This window comes from Pan paniscus, chromosome 8 (assembly GCF_029289425.2).
Source record: "Pan paniscus chromosome 8, NHGRI_mPanPan1-v2.0_pri, whole genome shotgun sequence".
Classification (NCBI taxonomy): Eukaryota; Metazoa; Chordata; class Mammalia; order Primates; family Hominidae; genus Pan; species Pan paniscus.
This window is the reverse complement of record NC_073257.2, coordinates 75,743,883-75,763,670: the sequence shown is the minus strand read 5'-3', so window position 1 is coordinate 75,763,670 and position 19,788 is coordinate 75,743,883. Positions and strand designations below refer to the sequence as shown.

Here is a 19,788-nt window from a genome sequence, read left to right as displayed (position 1 = left end):
ATCACACCTGGATAATTTTTGTATTTTTTTGGTAGAGACGGGGTTTCACCAAGTTGCCCTGGCTGGTCTCAAGCTCCTAGACTCAAGCGATTGATCCACCCACCTCGGCCTCCCAAAGTGCTGAGATATAGGTGTGAGCTACCATGCCCGGCCATATATTACTTAAAATCTATTTCCTAAGTGAACACATTTAAAAACCAATGTTAAGGGTATAATAAGTCTTACTTAATATTATAGAGTAAATCGGGTGGGCGCTGTGGCCCACGCCTGTAATCCCAGCACTTTGGGAGGCTGAGGCAGGTGGATCACGAGGTCAGGAGTTTGAGACCAGCCTGGCCAACATGGTGAAACCCCGTCTCTACTAAAAATACAAAAATTAGCTGGGTGTGGTGGCAGGTGCCTGTAATCCCAGCTACTCGGGAGGCTGAGGCAGAAGAATCGCTTGAACCTGCGAGGTGGAGGTTGCACTGAGCTGAGATCACACCATTGCACTCTAGCCTGGGTGACAGAGCAAGACTCTGACTTTAAATAAATAAATACATACATAAATACATACATACATACCATAGAGTAACTCAACTGCAAGTATTCCACTCACAAAGTCAATTTGGAAATTTGGGTAAAGATGGTAAACTGAATATACATATTCAGTTCCACTCCCTCTACAAATATTAAAACAACAGTAAAGTGATTTTTAAAGATGGCATAAGCTCAGAAGAATATAGAAGAGAACATAAGAATTTTGGAACCCGGAAGGAAATGGATGAGTAGTAACTGAGTTAGGAGACCTGAGAAAACTGAACAGCAAGCTGGCAGGGGGAAAAACTGAGAAGCAACTTAACTCTACACTGCAGAGCTCGCCAAAAGAAATGGTGGCAAAATTCCTGGTCAAAAGGGTTACAGAGGCTGGGTGCAGTGGTTCATGCCTAACAATCCTGGCAATTTCTGAGGCCCAGGTGGATGGATAGCTTGGACCCGGGAGCTCAAGAACAGCTTTTTTTTTCCTACTTAAAAGGAAAAAAAAGAAAAAAAAAAAAAAAGAAAAGAAAAATAGCCAGATGTGGTGCCATGTGCCTGTAGTCGCAGCTACTGGGGAGGCCAAGGAGGGAGGATCGCATGAACCCAGGAGGTGGAGGTTGCAGTGAGCTACGATGGCACCACTGCACTCCATCCTGGGCAACAGAGCAAGACCCTGTCTAACAAAACAAAAAGGACAGGGGTGCTAAAGTTAGGAAGGATGGCTGTACATCTGCTTAAGGAGGAGAGAGACTCCAAGATACCTTCTCATTCCAGAAGCCTGTCAATGTCCCTCCTTCCCCAGGGAAACCCTTACGTTTATTCTCTGGAAAGGGGTGAATCAGAGGGTTTCTGGATTTGCAAATCTCCAGCACAACTGAGAGTGGGGCTAATAGGGATCGAGTAAAAGTTTATAAACTGAATGTTGAGCGCCCCCAAGCCTTATTCTCCTAGTAGGATGCTGGTAAACAAGTACCTTTCAGAATGGAAGAGTCTTCTCTGAAGAATCTGACTGGCATAAGAGAAAATACCTAAAGATATAGACATTGATAACTTTCCAAGAAATGGTTGTTATGGGTTGAATGGTGTTCCCAAAACAGATGTGTTAAGATCTGCTCTAGACTGAATTAGGTTTTCCCAAAATTCATAGGTTGAAGTTCTAACTTCAAATGTGTCTATATTTGGAGTTAGGGCCTTTATGGTGGTAATTAAGGTTAAATGAGGTCACAGGGTGAAGCCCTACTATAGAGCTGGTGTCTTTATATGAAAAGGAAAAAGAGGAATATTTCTCTCCATGTGCACACATCAGAAAGACCATGTGATGACATATGGGAGAGTGGCTGCCTTACAAGCCAGGAAAAGAGCCCTCACAGGAAACCAACCCTGGCAGCAACTTGATTTTGGACTTCCAGTCTCCAGAACTGTGAAAAAATAATTCCTGTTGTTCAAGTCAATCAGTCCATGGTTTTTGTTATGGCAACACAAGCTGACTAACACACAGTCCTAAACCCCAATCCCTCAGAACGTGACCTTATTTGGAAATAGGGTCATTGAAGATGTAGTTAAATGAAGTTATGTGACTGGTGTCTTTTTAAGATGAAGAGACAAAATAGACACACAGAGACATGAGGGGCGAGTCCTATGTGACAATGGAGGTAGAGTGTGGAGGTAGACTGAAGTGCTGGCAACAACCAGCAGCTAGGAATTCACAAGGAATGATTCTCCTCAACAGGTTTCTGAGGGAGTGTGGCCCAGTCAACATCTTGATTATGAAATTAAGGACTTCAAGCCTCCAGAAATTGTGAGACAATACATTTCTGTTGTTTTAATCCACACTGCTTGTGGTACGTCCTTATGGCAGCCATAGGAAAATATTCTATAGTCTAGTCAGATCACTCTACAGTGAAGATCACGTTCAACAAGCCCTTTCATGGGCACAGAGCTCCAGGCAGCTTTTCATTATTATCCTAAAAAATGAGCAGAGAACCCAAGATCATCCAACATTTGAGGAAATTATACATGAAAAACAGAAGCTGAAACAAATGTAAAACAGAATTCAAACGAAAGACTATGTAGAAAGAAGAAAATGTCCGGCCAGGCACAGTGGCTCACACCTGTAATCCCAGCACTTTGGGAGGCCAAGGCAGGCGGATCACCTGAGGTCGGTAGTTCAAGACCAGCCTGACCAACATGGAGAAACCCTTTCTCTACTAAAAATACAAAATTAGCTGGGCCTGGTGGCACATGCCTGTAATCCCAGCTACTCAGGAGGCTGAGACAGGAGAATTGCTTGAACCTGGGAGGCAGAGGTTGCGGTGAGCCGAGATTGCACCATTGCACTCCAGCCTGGGCAGCAAGAGCAAAACACCGCCTCAAAAAAATAAAATAAAATAGAATAAATAAAAAAGTGTCCAAAAAACTGTCAGTCATATTCTCAGGAACGAAGCACATAGGTGCAGAAATTAAAAGATCAATTGAAGGGTTAGAAGATAAAACTGAGAAACTCAATCAGAAAGTAGAACAAAAAGAGATGGGAAAGAGAAGGGAAAAGATTAAAAAAAAATTGGAGAACCAGTCCAAGTGCCTTACAAATACAAATGAATAAAAAGAATTCCAGACAGAACAACAGTGAAAATGGAGTACAGAACAGTATTAAAGAGATAATTTTAACTAAATTTCTCAGAGCTGAAGGAAAAAGGATTCCCAGATTAAAAGGGACTACTGAGGGTTTAGCAAAATTGACTATAACGGACTCACGCAACAAAGTACATCATCATGAAATTTTAAAACAACAGGAAAATAGAAAATATCCCACAAGCTTCCTGAATGGGGAGAAAAACAGGTAAGAATCATAATGGCTTCAGCCTTCTCAACAGCAACACCAGAAGTTAAAGGCAATGAAGAATTGCTCTCAAAATTCTGAAAGAAAATGATTTCCAACCTAGCATCTCAAGAAACTGACCTCTTGGGGTCTGGGTGCGGTGGCTAATGCCTGTTATCTCAGCACTTTGGGAGGCCGTGGCAGGCAGATCATGAGGTCAGGAGTTCGAGACCAGCTTGGCCAATATGGTGAAACCCCATCTCTTCTAAAAATACAAAATTAGCCAGGCATGGTGGCGCATGCCTATAATCTCAGCTACTTGGGAGACTGAGGCTGGAGAATTGCTTGAATCCGGGAGGCAGAGGTTGCCGTGAGCCAAGTCGTGCCACTGCACTCCAGCCTGGGCGACAGAGCGAGACTCTGTCTCAAAAAAAAAAAAAAAAAAAAAAAAAAAAAAAAAAAAAGAAATTGACCTCTCATTATAGCCTTCTCAGGAAGGATGCATATTATCAAAATGAAGAAATTAAGTAATTAAGAAATCAGAGAATCCAAAACAAGAACCAATCCAGAATGTCTAATGGAGGTGAATTCACTGAGAAGAAATGCACACAACTCTAGGAAAGTTTGGGTCTGGATACAGAGTAAGAACACAGAGAACACCACACAAATGAAACAACAAGATAGTGAATAACACCAGAGTAAAGAATGGTAATGGCAGGATACTGTAGAGATCAGCTGTGAATAGTGTTTACATAATGAAAATGATTATATGACAGGTACTGTTATGTTTAAGGTACTGATTTAAATGCTTTATGTGCATTCATATAATTAAATAATATGTTCATTATTTACTACTACTTACTGATTAGAAAACTGAGGCACAGAAAGGTTAAATAACTTGTCCAAAGGTACAGCTAGTAATGGGTAGGGCTAGGATGAAACCTAGGAAGCCTGTTTCCAGACATTGTGCACTTTACCTCTATATTCTATTGCTTCTAATTTTGTCTAAATAATATAAATATTGAATATTGAGCTAAACAAATTATACTGCAATGATTCTGGGAAGCTATAAGAACAGAGAAATATGCAAGTGTATAGTGGCATTGGGTAACTGCTAAATCATCTTTCGTAGAAGGAAGTTAACTCATGACGTCCATCTGAAAAATTAAGAAATAGCACAATAAGCATGTTATTTGGAATATGGCAATAAATGCTAAAAGATTCAGATAAAAGAGTTTGAACTAGTTGCCTCTAGAGAGTTAGACATAGGGATGGGAGCCTGGGGAACTACTGTTTTCCATAATAAGCCTTGGAAAACTAATTGACTTTTTACATTATAAGTAAATACAGCTTTGATAAAAATAAAAACTAAATTAGAATAGAAAATACACAGACAAGCAAGCGGCCTGACAAAACTAATTTTCAGTAAAAATCCCATCATAATCAGTAGGCTAATCTTTAAACTTTCTAAATTATTAAAACCTTTAAATGAAATGAATACTTTTTATCAAAATTATCAAAAGATACCTAGGAAACACTTCTTGAGAACAAAGAAAAGTTCTTTAGTATGTTTTTCCCCTTCTATTTCCACTCTAAAGTTAGCAGACAACTTCAGATTTCATTATCAATAAGATCTGTAGAACAGGCATGTGGTATATTTGTTCATTTTCATATCACCTAAATAGTCAGTCGAAAATTAGGTCACTTTCAAAAACCAAGTCAGCAGACTTTTAGAGGGCCATTTCTAGGCCTTTTAAAGAGTAATCTCCCAGCTTTTCCTGTTCTTTGTTCTTGCTCACAGTAAATCTCAGAACCAAATGTCTGATTTTGATTTGTAAGTGCTGTTAGCCAATCTTTTCATTGCTGCTTTCTCCAACATTCTTAGAATAAGAACACTGGTTTCCTAGAAAAGCTACAGCAATTACACACGACTTGGAAGTAAACACTCTATTTTCAAGTCATGAGATGGAATGAGCCTGAAAAAATTTGCAAAACCATACTAATTCTTCAGTAAGTTTACATTTCAATTACTGCAAGACTGAAAGTCTTTAAGTAGGCCATATCAGCCACACTATGCAGGAAATTATATCCTAGGAAAGCTCTGTTTTAAAAATAGGCAAAGGAAGAAAGGAAGGTTGCCAAAATACACAGTACTTTCCATTTGTTTTGATTTGAGCACAGCATCTGTTTTATCAGGTGCAATCTACCATTTGCAGGCTTAAGGGGAATGGTAGTAGTTGGGGGTGGGAAGAAGTAAATTAACCAAAAATGTTTGCTTTCTGAAAATAATTTTGAAGTAGATAGCAGTGAAATTTAGGTCATAACCAAATACCACAAAGAAACTGGGTTTTGGGATAAATGTTAAGACTGGACTGTATTCTCCCTAACCCAGCAGAATCAAAGCTGGTAAACTAGATCAATCCACTTAAGCAATGTACAAGCTATTAAGCACAATATTTGATATTTACTTAAAAGTCAACTTTTCTCATTTATTTATTCAAGAAATATTGAGTACCTATTATGCAGCAGGTACTGTTCTAGGTACAGGAATATAGCAATTAATAAAACAACAAAACATTCCCCATGGAGCTTATTCTGGTGGGGAACATAAACATATTCAAATAAAGAATATAACATCAGATACTATAAGGTGCTATTAAAAGCATAACAGGGCAATATAAAAAGGTTAATTTTACTAAGAAAATACCATGTATAAAACAAAGAAAATTTGGATAGGATTACTGTATAGGAAAACTTTATGAGGACAGAGTTCTGATAAAACTGTTAACAGTCAGTTTAACAATGAGAACACGTGGACACAGGGAGGGGAACATCACATACCGGGGCCTGTTGGAGGGTCAGGGGCAAGGAGAGGGAGAGCATTAGGACAAATACCTAATGCATGCGGGGCTTAAAACCTAGGTGACAGGTTGATGGGTGCAAACCACCATGTCACACATGTATATCTATGTAACAAACCTACGCGTTCTGCACACGTATCCGAGAACTTAAAGTAATTAAAAAAAAAAAAGTCGGTTTAAATTAGATGGCTAAGTTTAGGACTTAGCCTTGCACTGGGTGCAAGCAAATAATGTTCAAAATTTTTGTCAGAGTAAAATTAGATTGGAAATACTTAGAAGACTGTCAAGATTTAAGGGATTTTATTTTTTTTTTAAAGGAGGAACTTTACAGAATTTTCAAAACCTTCTATTTCATTTTGAACTTCTTTGTTCACATGTGATTTCAATGCTGGTGGGTCCCGCCGTGGTAAGCTGCCTGATTGTCCTTCTTGGAAAATATCTATATGGCCGTGGCACCCGAACGTCCAGCTTTGAATTAATCAGATGCATATTCACTGGCTGGTCGTGAAGGCTGTTTCAACTTTTACGTGAAGCTAGAATCTTCACCTGTGTTTCTAAAGGTAGCATGGTAGAATAAAATGAATAAAATACTAGAAACAGAAGATCTCTGATCTGGTACCAATTCTGTCTTTACAATCCATGTGACTCCAGGTAAATTCACTTCTCTAAGCCTGTAATACTGGAATATTTTCTATGCCTACTTCATAAGACTGCAGTTAGAATAAGTGAGATATTATTGGAGTAGGCAGAAAAATGCCCTCTCTCCCCTAAAGATGTCTGTGTCTTAATCTCTGGAAACTGATTATGTTAGGTTACACCGTAAAGGAGAAATAAGGTTGCAGATGAAATTAGGGTTGCTAATCAGCTGACCTTGAAATGGGAAGTTTATCCTGGATTAATCAGGTGGGCCCAATGTAATCACAAGAGTCCTTATAAGTGGAAGAGGAGGCAGAAGAGAGAGAACCAGAGAGATGGCAGCATGAAGAGGTCTCAGCCCAACATTGCTGGGTTTGAGGATGGAAGAATAAAGCCATAAACCAAGGAATGCGGGCAGCCTGTAGAAGCTGGAGTAGACAGGGAAACAGACTTTCCCCTAAACCCTCCAGAAGGGGCGAGGCCTGTGAACTCATTTTAGGTTTCTGACCTCTAGGACTGTAAGAGAATAAATTTACGTTGTTCTAAGCCAATATGAATGTGATAATTTGTTTCAAAAAATTATCCAGGGTAGCAAATTAAAACAATAATAAACAAAAGTACTTTGAAACTCGTAGGAAATCATATAAATGGAAAATATTACTATTCCAAGGTGACATCGCAACTTAGTCTCTCTAGCAGCCTCCCCCTGATCCCACTACCCCACCCGATGGTCTCACTCTGTCTGTCATCCAGGCTGGAGTGCGGTGGTGCAATCAGGACTTACTGCAGCCTCGACCTCCCAGGCTCAGGTGATCCTCCCACCTCAGCCTTCTGAGTGGCTGGAACTACAGGCACACACCACCATGCCCTGCTAATTTTTGTGTTTTTTGTAGAGATGGGGTTTTACCATGTTGCCCAGGTTGGTGTCAAACTCCTGGGCTCAAGAGATCGGCCTGCTTCAGCCTCCCAAAGTGCTGGGATTACAGGTGTGAGCCACTGCACCAGGCCTCTCTAGCAGCCTTGATGGAAGGCAATATGGTTGCTGGGAGGGTCTTCAGAGATGACACATTTCCCTGTCAAAGGCAGATGCCCTGTCCTTGTTTCAGTGCCTGGCCATTTATTTTGCTTTCAGTTCTCATTTTATTTGTGAAGTAGAGTTGATTACCATGTAATTATCAAACCAGCTCCAGCCACCTGCCTTTTACCTTCCCTAATTTCTCCTCAATTACTCATTATTCTGGTCTTCTCAAATGGATGGTTAAGAAAATCTTTTTTCCGGGTACTAGGCTTAATACCTGGGTGATGAAAGAGTCTGTACCACACACCCCCATGACACAAATTTACCTAACAAACCTGCACAAACCCTAAACTTACAATCAAAGTTAAATAAAAAGAAATGCTTTTCAGAGATATGGTATTACTGCAAAATTATGTACAGATAATTCCAGCTTTATTAATGAGTATTCTCTGAAAACAACTGTGCAAAGCTGTATGTATGCTCACTATGTAACTAAATACACACATATACATATATCTCAATACATATCATGTTTATAGTTTTCTCATCAGTTTGAATGCTAATGGATTATCTTCCATAGCCTAAATTATCTTCACACTTGATCTTAGCCAAAATGCCAAGAAGCAATTAAGTTATCTTTATAAAGTTGAATAAAAATTTCAGGGTTAGACCATCCTTATCAATCCCCAATTTTTAATCTAGTAATGAAAATCTGAGTGTTGTATCAGGGGTAATAAAACACATAAATTTTTTTTTTAAGTCTTTTTTTGTTGTTGTTTTTAAGTCTCTAAAAATTAATATTAACAAAGTTGATGCACATCATTTATAAATGCATTAATCTTTCTGATTTTTATTTTATTATTATTGTTAGTATTTTTTTTGAGACAGGGTTTCATTCTGTTGTCCAGGTTGGAGTGCAGTGGCGGGATCATGTCTCACTGTAGTCTCGATTCCCAGGCTCAGGTGATTCTCCCACCTCAGCCTTTCCAGTAGCTAGGACTACAGGCATATGCCACCATACCCGGCTAATTTTTTTATTTTTTGTAGAGACGGGGTTTTACCATGTTGGCCAGGCTGGTCTCAAACTCCTGGCCTCAAGTGATCCACCCGCCTTGGCCTCCCAAAGTGTTGAGATTACAGTTGTGAGCCACTGCACGTGGCCAAGCCTATTTTTTATTACAGTTTATTAACTATTTTTATATTTCTTATGCTATCCCTTTACCTTTGACGTTTATTTTAGGGATGGTATTTCTGTGCTTACTGATAATATTCTCAAGTTATTAGAGCTTCTCATCTAAACATTTAAAATTTGTACTTAGCTTTCTTTTCCTAAAAAAAAAAAAAAAGCAGATTTGGGAGAAAAGATTGGAGAATACCGTAAGCACAAATATATATACAATGCACACACACACACAGCAGCACACCAAATTATTATATATCCCGGGCTTCTGGAATGCTTTCTAGGTGAAATGGGCCCAATGTTGAGAGACATAATACCCTGTACTTCAACTGTACATTGAATTAGACTCAAAAAAAGATCTAATTTAATAACAATATAAAAAACATTCCAAATAGGGAAATGGTTCCCATTTATTAAGCACTGGCCAGAAGCAGATTCTTCAACTCATATTTTCATGGTGTTTGGAAATGATGGCCAACTCTTAATTTTATCTTTCAAAAGAGAATTCCAATTAAAATATTACACAGTAGGGCAGAGTGTTGTCTATGGAATTGTACAAGGCTGTAAAAGCACTACTGTGTTACTGTAAGTATATTAATAATACAATAATGAAAACAATAGGCAAAAGTACATTATTTGACAGTAATTTCATGTTACTGAATATAGCAATAAAAAATTTGGGAGTTGGGCACTGTGGCTCATGCCTATAATCCCAGTACTTTGAGAGGCTGAAGTAGGTGGATAACCTGAGGCCAGGAGTCCAAGATCAACCTGGGCAACATAGTAAGACTCTGTCTCTATAAAAAATAATAAAAAAAAAATTAGCTGGGCATGGTGGTGCACGGCTGTAGTCCCAGCTACTGAGAAGGCTGAGGTAGGAGGATCGCTTGAGCCCATGAGGTCCAGGCTACAGTGAACTATGATGGTGCCACTGCACTCCAGCTTGGGTGATAACAGCAAGACCCTGTCTCAAAAAAAAAAAAAAAAAAAAAAAAAAAAAAAAAATTCTGGGTTGTATTTCAGGTTTAGGGGCTTTTTTCATTTCTTTATTTCTAGTGATTAGTATTTCATTTTATAAAAGTATTAGTCGGCAGGGCACAGTGCCTCACGCCTGTAATCCCAGCACTTTGGGAGGCTGAGGCGGGTGGATCACGAGGTCGGGAGATCGAGACCATCCTGGCTAATATGGTGAAACCCCATCTCTATTAAAAATACAAAAAAATTAGCAGGGCGTGGTGGCGGGCGCCTGTAGTCCCAGCTACTTGGGAGGCTGAGGCAGGAGAATGGCGTGAACCCGGGAGGTGGAGCTTCCAGTGAGCCAAGATCGCGCCAGTGCACTCCGGCCTGGGTGACAGAGCAAGACTCCGTCTCAAAAAAAAAAAAAAAAAAAAAAAGGATTAGTCTATGACTTACTCGAAAAACAAAAGTGGTCCTGTACCACAGGCAGCTTGAGAAGCGCTGTTAACAGACACGCTGGCATCTAGAAACTAATGTATGCCAGCACTATAAAACAATACGCAAAGTATTTACTCCAACTTATATTAGAATATGAAGCTTCAAGCCATGTATAAAATGAATTTAAATTACCAGGACTTAATATGGTTCCATCTCTTAAGATTAATTTCACCAATCCTAGGTCCAAAAGACACATATAAGGATAGAAAAATTTGAGAGCCCAACTATGTAACTTATTTACCTCTGCCAGATGTATTCCACCATTTTGACTTATATTAATATATACTTCACTTCAGAAGTTAGTTTTATATACAAGAGAAAAAAATGACTGTAAAAGTTTAATAAAATGAGTTAGTTATAAAAGTTTCAGAGTCTGTCCCTTCCTCCCACCCCACAAAAACCCTGAAAATATAAAGAATCATGATCTAATCTCTGTTCATTTGACCAATTGGATGACAAGACTATCATCCAAGATTCCTTACAAAGAACCACAGCTATATATCCCAAAGAATCAAACGCAGGTGCTCAAACAAATCCTTGTATGTGAATGTTTGTAGCAGTACCATTCATAATAGCCAAAAGATAGAACAATTAATATGTCTGTCAACAGATGAATGGATAAGCAAAATGTCATATATCCATACAGTAGAATGTTACTCAGCCATAAAAAGGAATATAACACATTCAAAATAAAATACAAAGATACATATGAACCTTAAAAACATTATGCTGAGTGAAAGGAGCCAGACACAAAAGGTCACATATTATATGATTCTATTTATATGAAATATCCAGGATAGGTAAATACATACAAACAGCAGGTTGGTGGTTGTCAGCAACTTGGGCACAGGGTTTTATTTGGGGTGATGAAAATATTTTGGAACTAGAAAGAGTTGTATTATATTGTATTATATATATGTATAATATTGTGAATGCATCAAATGCCTCTGAAATGGTTAATTTTATGTTATGTGAATGTCACCTCAATTTAAAAAAAAGAGGCATAGTTATTGATGTGCTGTTATCTCAGTATTGACTGCTTATCCTGTTGATTAACACCACCAATACAATATGCTTTTGCTATTCTCTAAAAATTCACTCCATCACATATACTAAACTATATCAGGATTTATAGGTGGGGAAGGCCATTTACTATTACACAGTATGAATAAAATGAGAAATGAGGAGAACTTCAGAAATCCTAAAAAATAAATGTTAGTGACAGAAAAAGAAAATTAGGGAATAGGGAAGAGGAAACTAAAAACAAAGAAATATTGAGGACTCATCGCAAATCAAAGCAAAATAATTACAAATGGAGTCTGATTCAAGAAGGAAAAAAGACTGCAGTTGTCAGTGGTGATGGAGTATCTGCATATTTATATAGATTAGAAAGTGATGAAACACCTACAGAAGAGGAAAAAAGCTTTGGGGCCAGAGAGATATTCTCAATGTACCTATAAATTTATAAGGCAAAAAGCCCAACAACTCCCCTCCCCAAGTCAAACAAACAAAAGTTCTCCAACCCCTTATTACACTGGAATTTATAGACTAAATCAAGACCTATTCAATTACTCATCTTGGGAACCATACACTTATTTTTATTGAAACTCCACTTTGGGGTTATCTTCAAAGATTTTAAAAAAGATTAGTTTTGTTACTTCACATTCATAACACCTTTTAACCCAAAACACTACTCTAGCCGTTTCTAAGAGAATAGCAGTTTTTCAGTGTGTATCATTAAAATATTAAACTCAGATTAATCACTCATAAAACTATACTTACATATTCCTTCACGTTTTTTGTTTTCACAGCTTTGTATGAATAATATGCAGGATAAAGCATTCCAAACACCAGCCTAAAAGTAAAAAAAATGAGAATACTGTTCAAACACAACAATGTTTTAAACAGCTCATAAAAATTTAACCTAATAAACAAATAACTGTAAATTTGTGTGTAAATTAAATCCGCTCAGAAAAAGTAAAAAAATATTTTTAATAAAAAGATAATTTAGCCAGGCGCAGTGGCTCACGCCTGTAATCCCAGCACTTTGGGAGGTCGAGGCAGGTGGATCACGAGGTCAGGAGATCAAGACCATCCAGGCTAACACAGTGAAACCCCATCTCTACTAAAAATACAAAAAAATTAGCTGGGCATGGCGGGTGTGCCTGTAGTCCCAGCTGCTGGGGAGGCTGAGGCAGGAGAATGGCGTGAACCCGGGGGACAGAGCTTGCAGTGAGCCAAGATCGTGCCACTGCACTCCAGCCTGGGTGACAGAGCAAGACTCTGTCTCAAAAAAAAAAAAAAAAGATGATTTAAATATTTAGATAGCAATTTCATGAAAATAAAAACTTTATTTTTTGAAAAAATTGACCTCTAAAACTTTTTATCTCATTGCAAAAAATATTCTGTGGTTCCTTGAACAACATTTAGAAAATGTAGGAAATCACCAATAATAAAATAAAAATTGCTCCAACCCTGCCGGTCAGAGATAATCACAGGCAATATCTTATTGCACACAAATCCCACTATTTATCCACGTGTAGTATACCTAAGACATAAACATACACGTACACAATTTGTGGTAATGAAAACTTGGTCCTTCACTCCACTAGTTAGAATCACTGGGTTCTAATTATGACAGAGTTGTAAGGCAATTCTTGATACATTAACTATAATATGCATTAAAATAACTTTAAGCATTTACAAATTGACTTTAAATCACGAATAGGACTTAATTTAATGCCATTTGTAAAGATCACCAAATCCCAGGTCCAAGACATATGTACAAATGAATAATGAAAAGATAGACACAGAAATCTCATGACACAGTATACACAGTTTACAATGGATATTTTCACATAATATGGCACAGAAGTTTTTTGTCCTCAAATGTTATCCTACAGTATTTTTATTTATTAATTGACCAATTGATTGACATGGAGTGTTGCTCTGCCACCAAGGCCAGAGTGTAGTGGTGCGATCTCAGCTCACTGCAGCCTCTGTCTCCTGGGGACAAGCAATTCTCCTGCCTCAGGCTCCTGAGTAGCTGGGATTACAGGTGTGTGCCACTATGCCCGGCTAATTTTTTTTGTATTTTTAGTAGAGACAGGGTTCGCCATGTTGGCCAGGCTGGTCTCAAACTCCTTACCTCAAGTGATCCACCTGCCTTGGCCTCCCAAAGTGCTGGGATTATAGGCATGAGCCACCATGCCCTGCCAGTATTATTCTCAATGTCTGCATTGCATCACACATTGACGTTCCTTTACTTTATGTAAACAATTCCATGCTTACAACCTTTTGATTAATTTCTGAGGTTTTACTATTCTACACAACACTGTGAAAAACTTTGTCATCACTGATGTTCACTTCTTGGTTGTGATGTTGCTGCTTCAAGGGGTACACACATTTTTATCTATTACCAAAATGCCCTCCAGAAAGGCTGATCCATTTTACATTCGTATACATTGCCGATCATAGGTATCATCATTAGGAAAAAAAAAATTGCAAGCTAAACAGAAGAAAAACAATAACCTTATAGCTATTTTAATGTGCATTTCTTTTTTTTTTTCTGAGACAGGGTCTCGCCGTCGCCCAGACTGGAGTGCAGTGGTGTGACATCGGCTCACTGCAGCCTCCGTCTCCCAGGTTCAAGCGATTCTCATGCCTCAGCCTCCTGAGTACCTGGGATTACAGGCATGTGCTACCATGTCTTGCCAATTTTTGTATTTTTAGTAGAGATGGGATTTCGCCATGTTGCCCAGGCTGGTCTCGAACTCCTGACCTCAAGCAATCTGCCTGCCTCAGCCTCCCAAAGTGCTGGGATTACAGGCACAAGCCACAGCATCTGGCCTAATGTGTGTTTCTGAATACCAGTAAATTTGAAATTTTTTCAAGTGCTTACTGGCCTTTTGATGAGTATACGATAACTTTGTCTATTTGTTTTCTGTTGTTTTAAGTAGCCATTTTTTGAGAATATTTTACAGAAAAGTTGGAAAGATAGTACAGATAGTTCCCATATACTACATACCCAGTTTCCCCTATTATTAACATCTTATATTGGCATGGTACACTTATTACAATTAATGTACCAGTGCTGATTTTTGTTTATGAATTAAACTTTATACTTTATTTAGGTTTCCTTAGTTTTTACCTAGTCTCCTTTCTCTATTCTAGGATAGCACATTACACTCAGCTACTCTCTTAGCTTTTTTGGCTGTAAATTTCTCAGACTTTGTTTTTTATCACCTTGACAGTTTTCAGGAGTGCTGGTTAAGTATGTTGTACGATGCTTCTCTATTCACTCTAATCATGATTAGAGTGAGATATGGGTTTTCGGGAGGAAAACCACAGAGGTCAAATGCAATTCTTATCACATTATATCAAGGACACAGTCTATCAACGTGACTTATCACTGCTGTTAATCTTGACCACCATGCTGGAGTAGGACTTTGTCAGATTTTGCTGTTACTCTTTTTTGTCCACTTTTTAGTACTATATTATTTGGAAAGAAGTCACCATGCACAGCCCATGCTTGAGTGGGGAGTTATTCTCTACAAATAACAAATCATCCCTTTGTTCAGTGTATCCATGCTGTATACATTACCTGCCCTGTAGTCGCTTATTCTTAGCAGCTGTTTTGGTTATCAGATTAAAAAAATATAGTATATATAGGCTTTGGTGCTATCCGTGGTTTCAGGCATCCACCAGGAATCTCGGAACATATTCCCCTCTGATAAAGGGGGACTACTGTATCTCCTGCCCCATTCCTAGAATCAGCTATTTCTCCAAGGAGCCCCAGTTCCTTTTATTGGAGAACAGTATTTGAAGCCAAGATCTGGGAGCTAAGTGTGCTCATTGCTACTGGAATGTTGTTGATTCTAGGTCCTTCCTTGTCTATTTTATATGTTAATCAATATTTTTGTAGGTTATTATCTTTTGTTTTAATTTACAAATTTTACAGAAATGCATGCATACTGTATTAGTTTGCTAGGGCTACCCTGACAAAATACCACAGACTGGGTGGCTTCAACTACAGAAATTTGCTTTCTCACAGTCCTGGAGGCTAGAAGCCCAAGACCAAAACGTTGGCAGATTTGGTGTCTTCTGAGGCCTCTTTCCTTGGCTTGTAGCCTTCTAGCTGTGTCCTCACATAATGGCCCCTCAGTTTGTGTGTGTGGCCTAATCTCTTCTTAGAAGGAAGCCAATCATACTGGATTAAGGCCCTCTCTAAAGACTGTACTTGAACTTAATCACACCTTTAAATAACTTAACTCCAAATGCAGTCACATTCTGATGCGCAGGGGGTTAGGACTTCAATATATGAAGTTTGGGGAGACAGAATTCAGCCCATAACACATATATATTTGTGAACCTTTAGAGTAAATAAGTGTTTGCATTTACATAAGTCTTTCTTACACTGGAGCAAATATTTACATCTCTCCATATTTTTAGTTCATTTATAGTTAGTTTGTTTACCAATTGATTGACTGATTGCTGCAGAGGGCAGTACATGCCTGGTGGCTTCCTTATCCATCGGTTTGGGGCTTATGTCAACAAGTCACAGGAAGAATACGCTTCTCTTGCTGGGGATTTTATACTTACCAACTAGAAGCCACATCATTAACAATCTCTGCCTTAAGGCTAGGCGCAGTGGCTCATGCCTGTAATCCTAGCACCTTGGGAGGTTGAGGGGGATGGATTACCTGAGGTCAGGAGTTCGAGACCAGCTTGGCCAACATGGGGAAACCCTGTCTCTACTAAAAATACAAAAATTAGCAGGCATGGTGACGTGTGCCTGTAATCCCAGCTACCCAGGAGGCTGAGGTAGGAGAATCGCTGGAACCTGGGAGGTGGAGGCTGCAATGAGCCGAGATCGTGCCACTGGCACTCCAGCCTGGGCGACAGAGTAAGACTCCGTCTCTAAAAGAAAAAAAAAAAAACTCTGCCTTATTTAACAATATTACCTGTGAAAGCGACTTCACTGAACTGCCAACCCCCAGGCTCTGGATACAGGATTTTTAGCTGTGCCACAAAGCTTGGGGCTTTTCAGTTTAACTTAGCACCCCACCACTCCTCCACCGCACAGGAGCTTTTCAGTTTAGAGACATCTAAGGAAACAACTAACTAGAGTGTAAACAAGAACACAATTCCCAGATCTGCTGTGTGTTCATCCACACTGCTGACACTAGATATAATCCCAAAGTTATGTTTTACATATTCAAGCTAATTATTTTAATTCACTTTATATTTCCCTTTAGAACTTGGATACAATCAAAGTATTATCTTCTGTATTCTCATACAATCTAGTATCATCAGATTTACATTCAATGTGGGATTCTTCATTTCTTTCACTGATGGGGCTTTGATACCTCCTTCCCCCAGTACAACATTCTTCCCATCTGTAACCTACTCCTGGTGGTTCTCCCTTGGTGAGAGTACATGCATCCATTCTCTTGTTTTATTTTCAAACTCATGGCCAATAATACATCTGGGCTCATGCCATCTCATCGGACTTACTGAATAGCTTCCCAACACATTCCTCTGTGCCCACTGTCAGATCAGTTTTTCTAATATACCTGCAGCACTGCCTCACTTAAAGACTTCACTAGCGGGCCTCCTCACCCCTTGCTGGCTAGCCCCTCTGGGGGTGGCATCAGAACATAATTTGAAAAGCACTGCCTCATATAAACCATCTGTTCCAACATGGTTTCCTCAATATGCCTCTTGTATTTCTACTTCAATCCAGGAGCGTCTGCTTCATGCCTGGATTGCCTCCCTCCCTATCTTTCTTCCTCTTCTTTCTTCCCGTTCTTTATTTTCTTCCTTAATTAAAACACATATTTTTCTTCAAGATCTACCCTTCCTCCATAAACTTCTAAATTACCGCTATTTTGCATTTTAGAAGAATTTGTCAGGACTAGTCATTTTCCATTTAACATATTCATTTTAGATTGCTTGACATATTTCTTAAATGTATGTAACTGGCTTCCAAAGCAGATCATTTTCTCTCACATACGAAGGATTTGGTGCTAGTTGATACTATACATATATGTGCTTTGCCTTTATTTTTTAACTTCTGTATTAAAGAGAATAAGTCAAACAAATAAACAGAATACCCTTAACACCTCTTTCTTGTAAGAGTAGAAAGTAGAAAACAATAATCATTTCATTTGGAACATGGGTAAGATTGAATGTTTTAGTGAATAGTGGGACCATTTTTAAGGACTGCTACTATTAATATAATTTATTACTGCTCCAATGTGAATATTACTGAGAATTTATTATTAATAACTGTAATATTTTCTAGGGTTTTGAGGGGCTTGTTTTCTTTAACACTGGGGTCTACTGTAGATGTCTGCAGCCTGGGAGGTTGGGCATAAAGCCAAAGCATGAGCACAGTGTGTAAAATCAAATAAAGTATATTTTACAGGGCCACCTACAAGATAAATGGAGGGCTTATAAAGGGAATATTTGCTACAAGTAAAATTCACTTACATTGAATATTGTTTCAGTTATAGAGACAAGAAGAAATAGTTACACCTTTCCTCTTTGCCTCATTTCCATCTAAAGAGGGGAAATTTTGTCAAAATAAGATACTGTTCACCCCGACTAATGTAAAGTTGACTTTGGAAATGTACGAACGCTGGCTATGTTGAAAAATCTGCACCATTTTAAAAGATGAAAAATAAAACCACTTATGGGAATGCAGTAGTGGGAGATGGTCCTCATATCATTTTCAGATACGGAAAATACTTAAAACAGCTATTTTCTATACAGATATTCAGACACAATTCATCCTTAACCAAATAAGTCTGATATACATCTCTCAAATGCTTTAAGAAACCATTAAAAAGTATAAATAATGGTTTAATAACAAAACTGGTCAAGAGTTAATTTACATTTAAACAGGTTACAAAGCACTAATATCAAGGATTTAATCTGTTTTTAATCTATTCTTCTTGTCATTCTTTTTAAAAAGTATTATGAAAAACAAAAATATGTAGAAATAGAATAGTATGAATATAATAAATCTCCATTACCTATTACCTAGTTTTAAGAATTATTAACAGTGAGCCCCCTTTTCCAGATTTTTTCTATATTTTTAAGAATCATTACTTGTAAACATAATTAACATTTTAAAAACAATATTTTAAAACATCATTAGAAGATAATTTAAAACATAATTAACACCTTAGAGCATATATTTTTATCCTTCTGTTTCACTCAGTGCTACATTATCAGCATTTTCTTATGTCTTTAAATATTCTTTAAAAATATTATTTAACAACTACATGGTATAGTATTCCCTTATATGAATGAAAATCATTCAAATCCTTTCCTACCTGTTTTCTATTTTAACTAATGCTACGAACAATCTTTCTATGATTATTAACAACAGCAATTATTTATTGACATTTCATAAGAGCCACAATGTTAAGCACTTTACTTATATCACTTGATTTTCACAACAACAACTAGAGATGGGTGTTATTTTAAAACCAATTTTACAGATGCAAAGACTGAGGCTTAAAAAGGTAAGAAACTAACCCAAGGTCATATAATTTGTAAGTCTGTCGGCTGCATTCAAAGCCAGGCACTCTTACTCCAGAATTCACACTTAAAATCTCTACTTCCTAATGATATTTTCCTAGAAGTGAAATAACTGGGTCAATTTTGAAGGTCCTCTGCCAACGTGCTCTTTAGAAGGGTAACACCTATACATATTACTACCAAGAATGTATGAAAATATCCATTTCAGGACTATTTAAAAAAATAAGAAAAAAGTCAACAGATGCATTAAGTAAAGTAAAAGAGTAGCTAACAGACATTCTGTTCGAAAAATGAATTGTATTTCTAAGGTAATAAGGTATGGATTAGAACAATTATGCAGTGTATAAATCACTACTAAAATGGAGAAAAATCCATAAATATCATAGTTAGTAGTGTTAATAATTAATTTCTGAACTAGCTATACTTTCCCCTGAAATTTTCTTTAGATTACAAATTCCCTCTCTAATATGACAAAATAATTTAAATTGTAGCTTGTTAAAAATAAATATAACAAATAATTTATTGCTGATAATCTACATATTACTTAAATGTAATATGACCACACTTATGCAAGAATTAGTTGGCCAAATTCCCATTATTTCATGGCTTTCAGAATCATGCTTCTAAACAACAACAAAAAAATTAATTACAGTGTACTATTAGACTAAGGGACTAAAAACAACTCAATGAGACTAGAGGTAAACTAAAATAGGATAGCTAATATTAAACAAACAAAATAAACTAGAGTATC

General features: G+C 37.7%; 1 protein-coding gene across 1 annotated transcript in view; it reads right to left on the bottom strand.

Annotated features, from left to right (window-relative positions):
* The window catches only part of REEP3 (receptor accessory protein 3), a 105,302-nt gene that overhangs the window by 47,787 nt on the left and 37,727 nt on the right, over positions 1-19,788 (bottom strand). Inside the window, exon 2 of the mRNA XM_034930655.3 lies at positions 12,270-12,342. Coding sequence (XP_034786546.1) covers positions 12,270-12,342 — 73 coding nt within the window. The remainder of the gene's footprint in view (positions 1-12,269; positions 12,343-19,788) is intronic.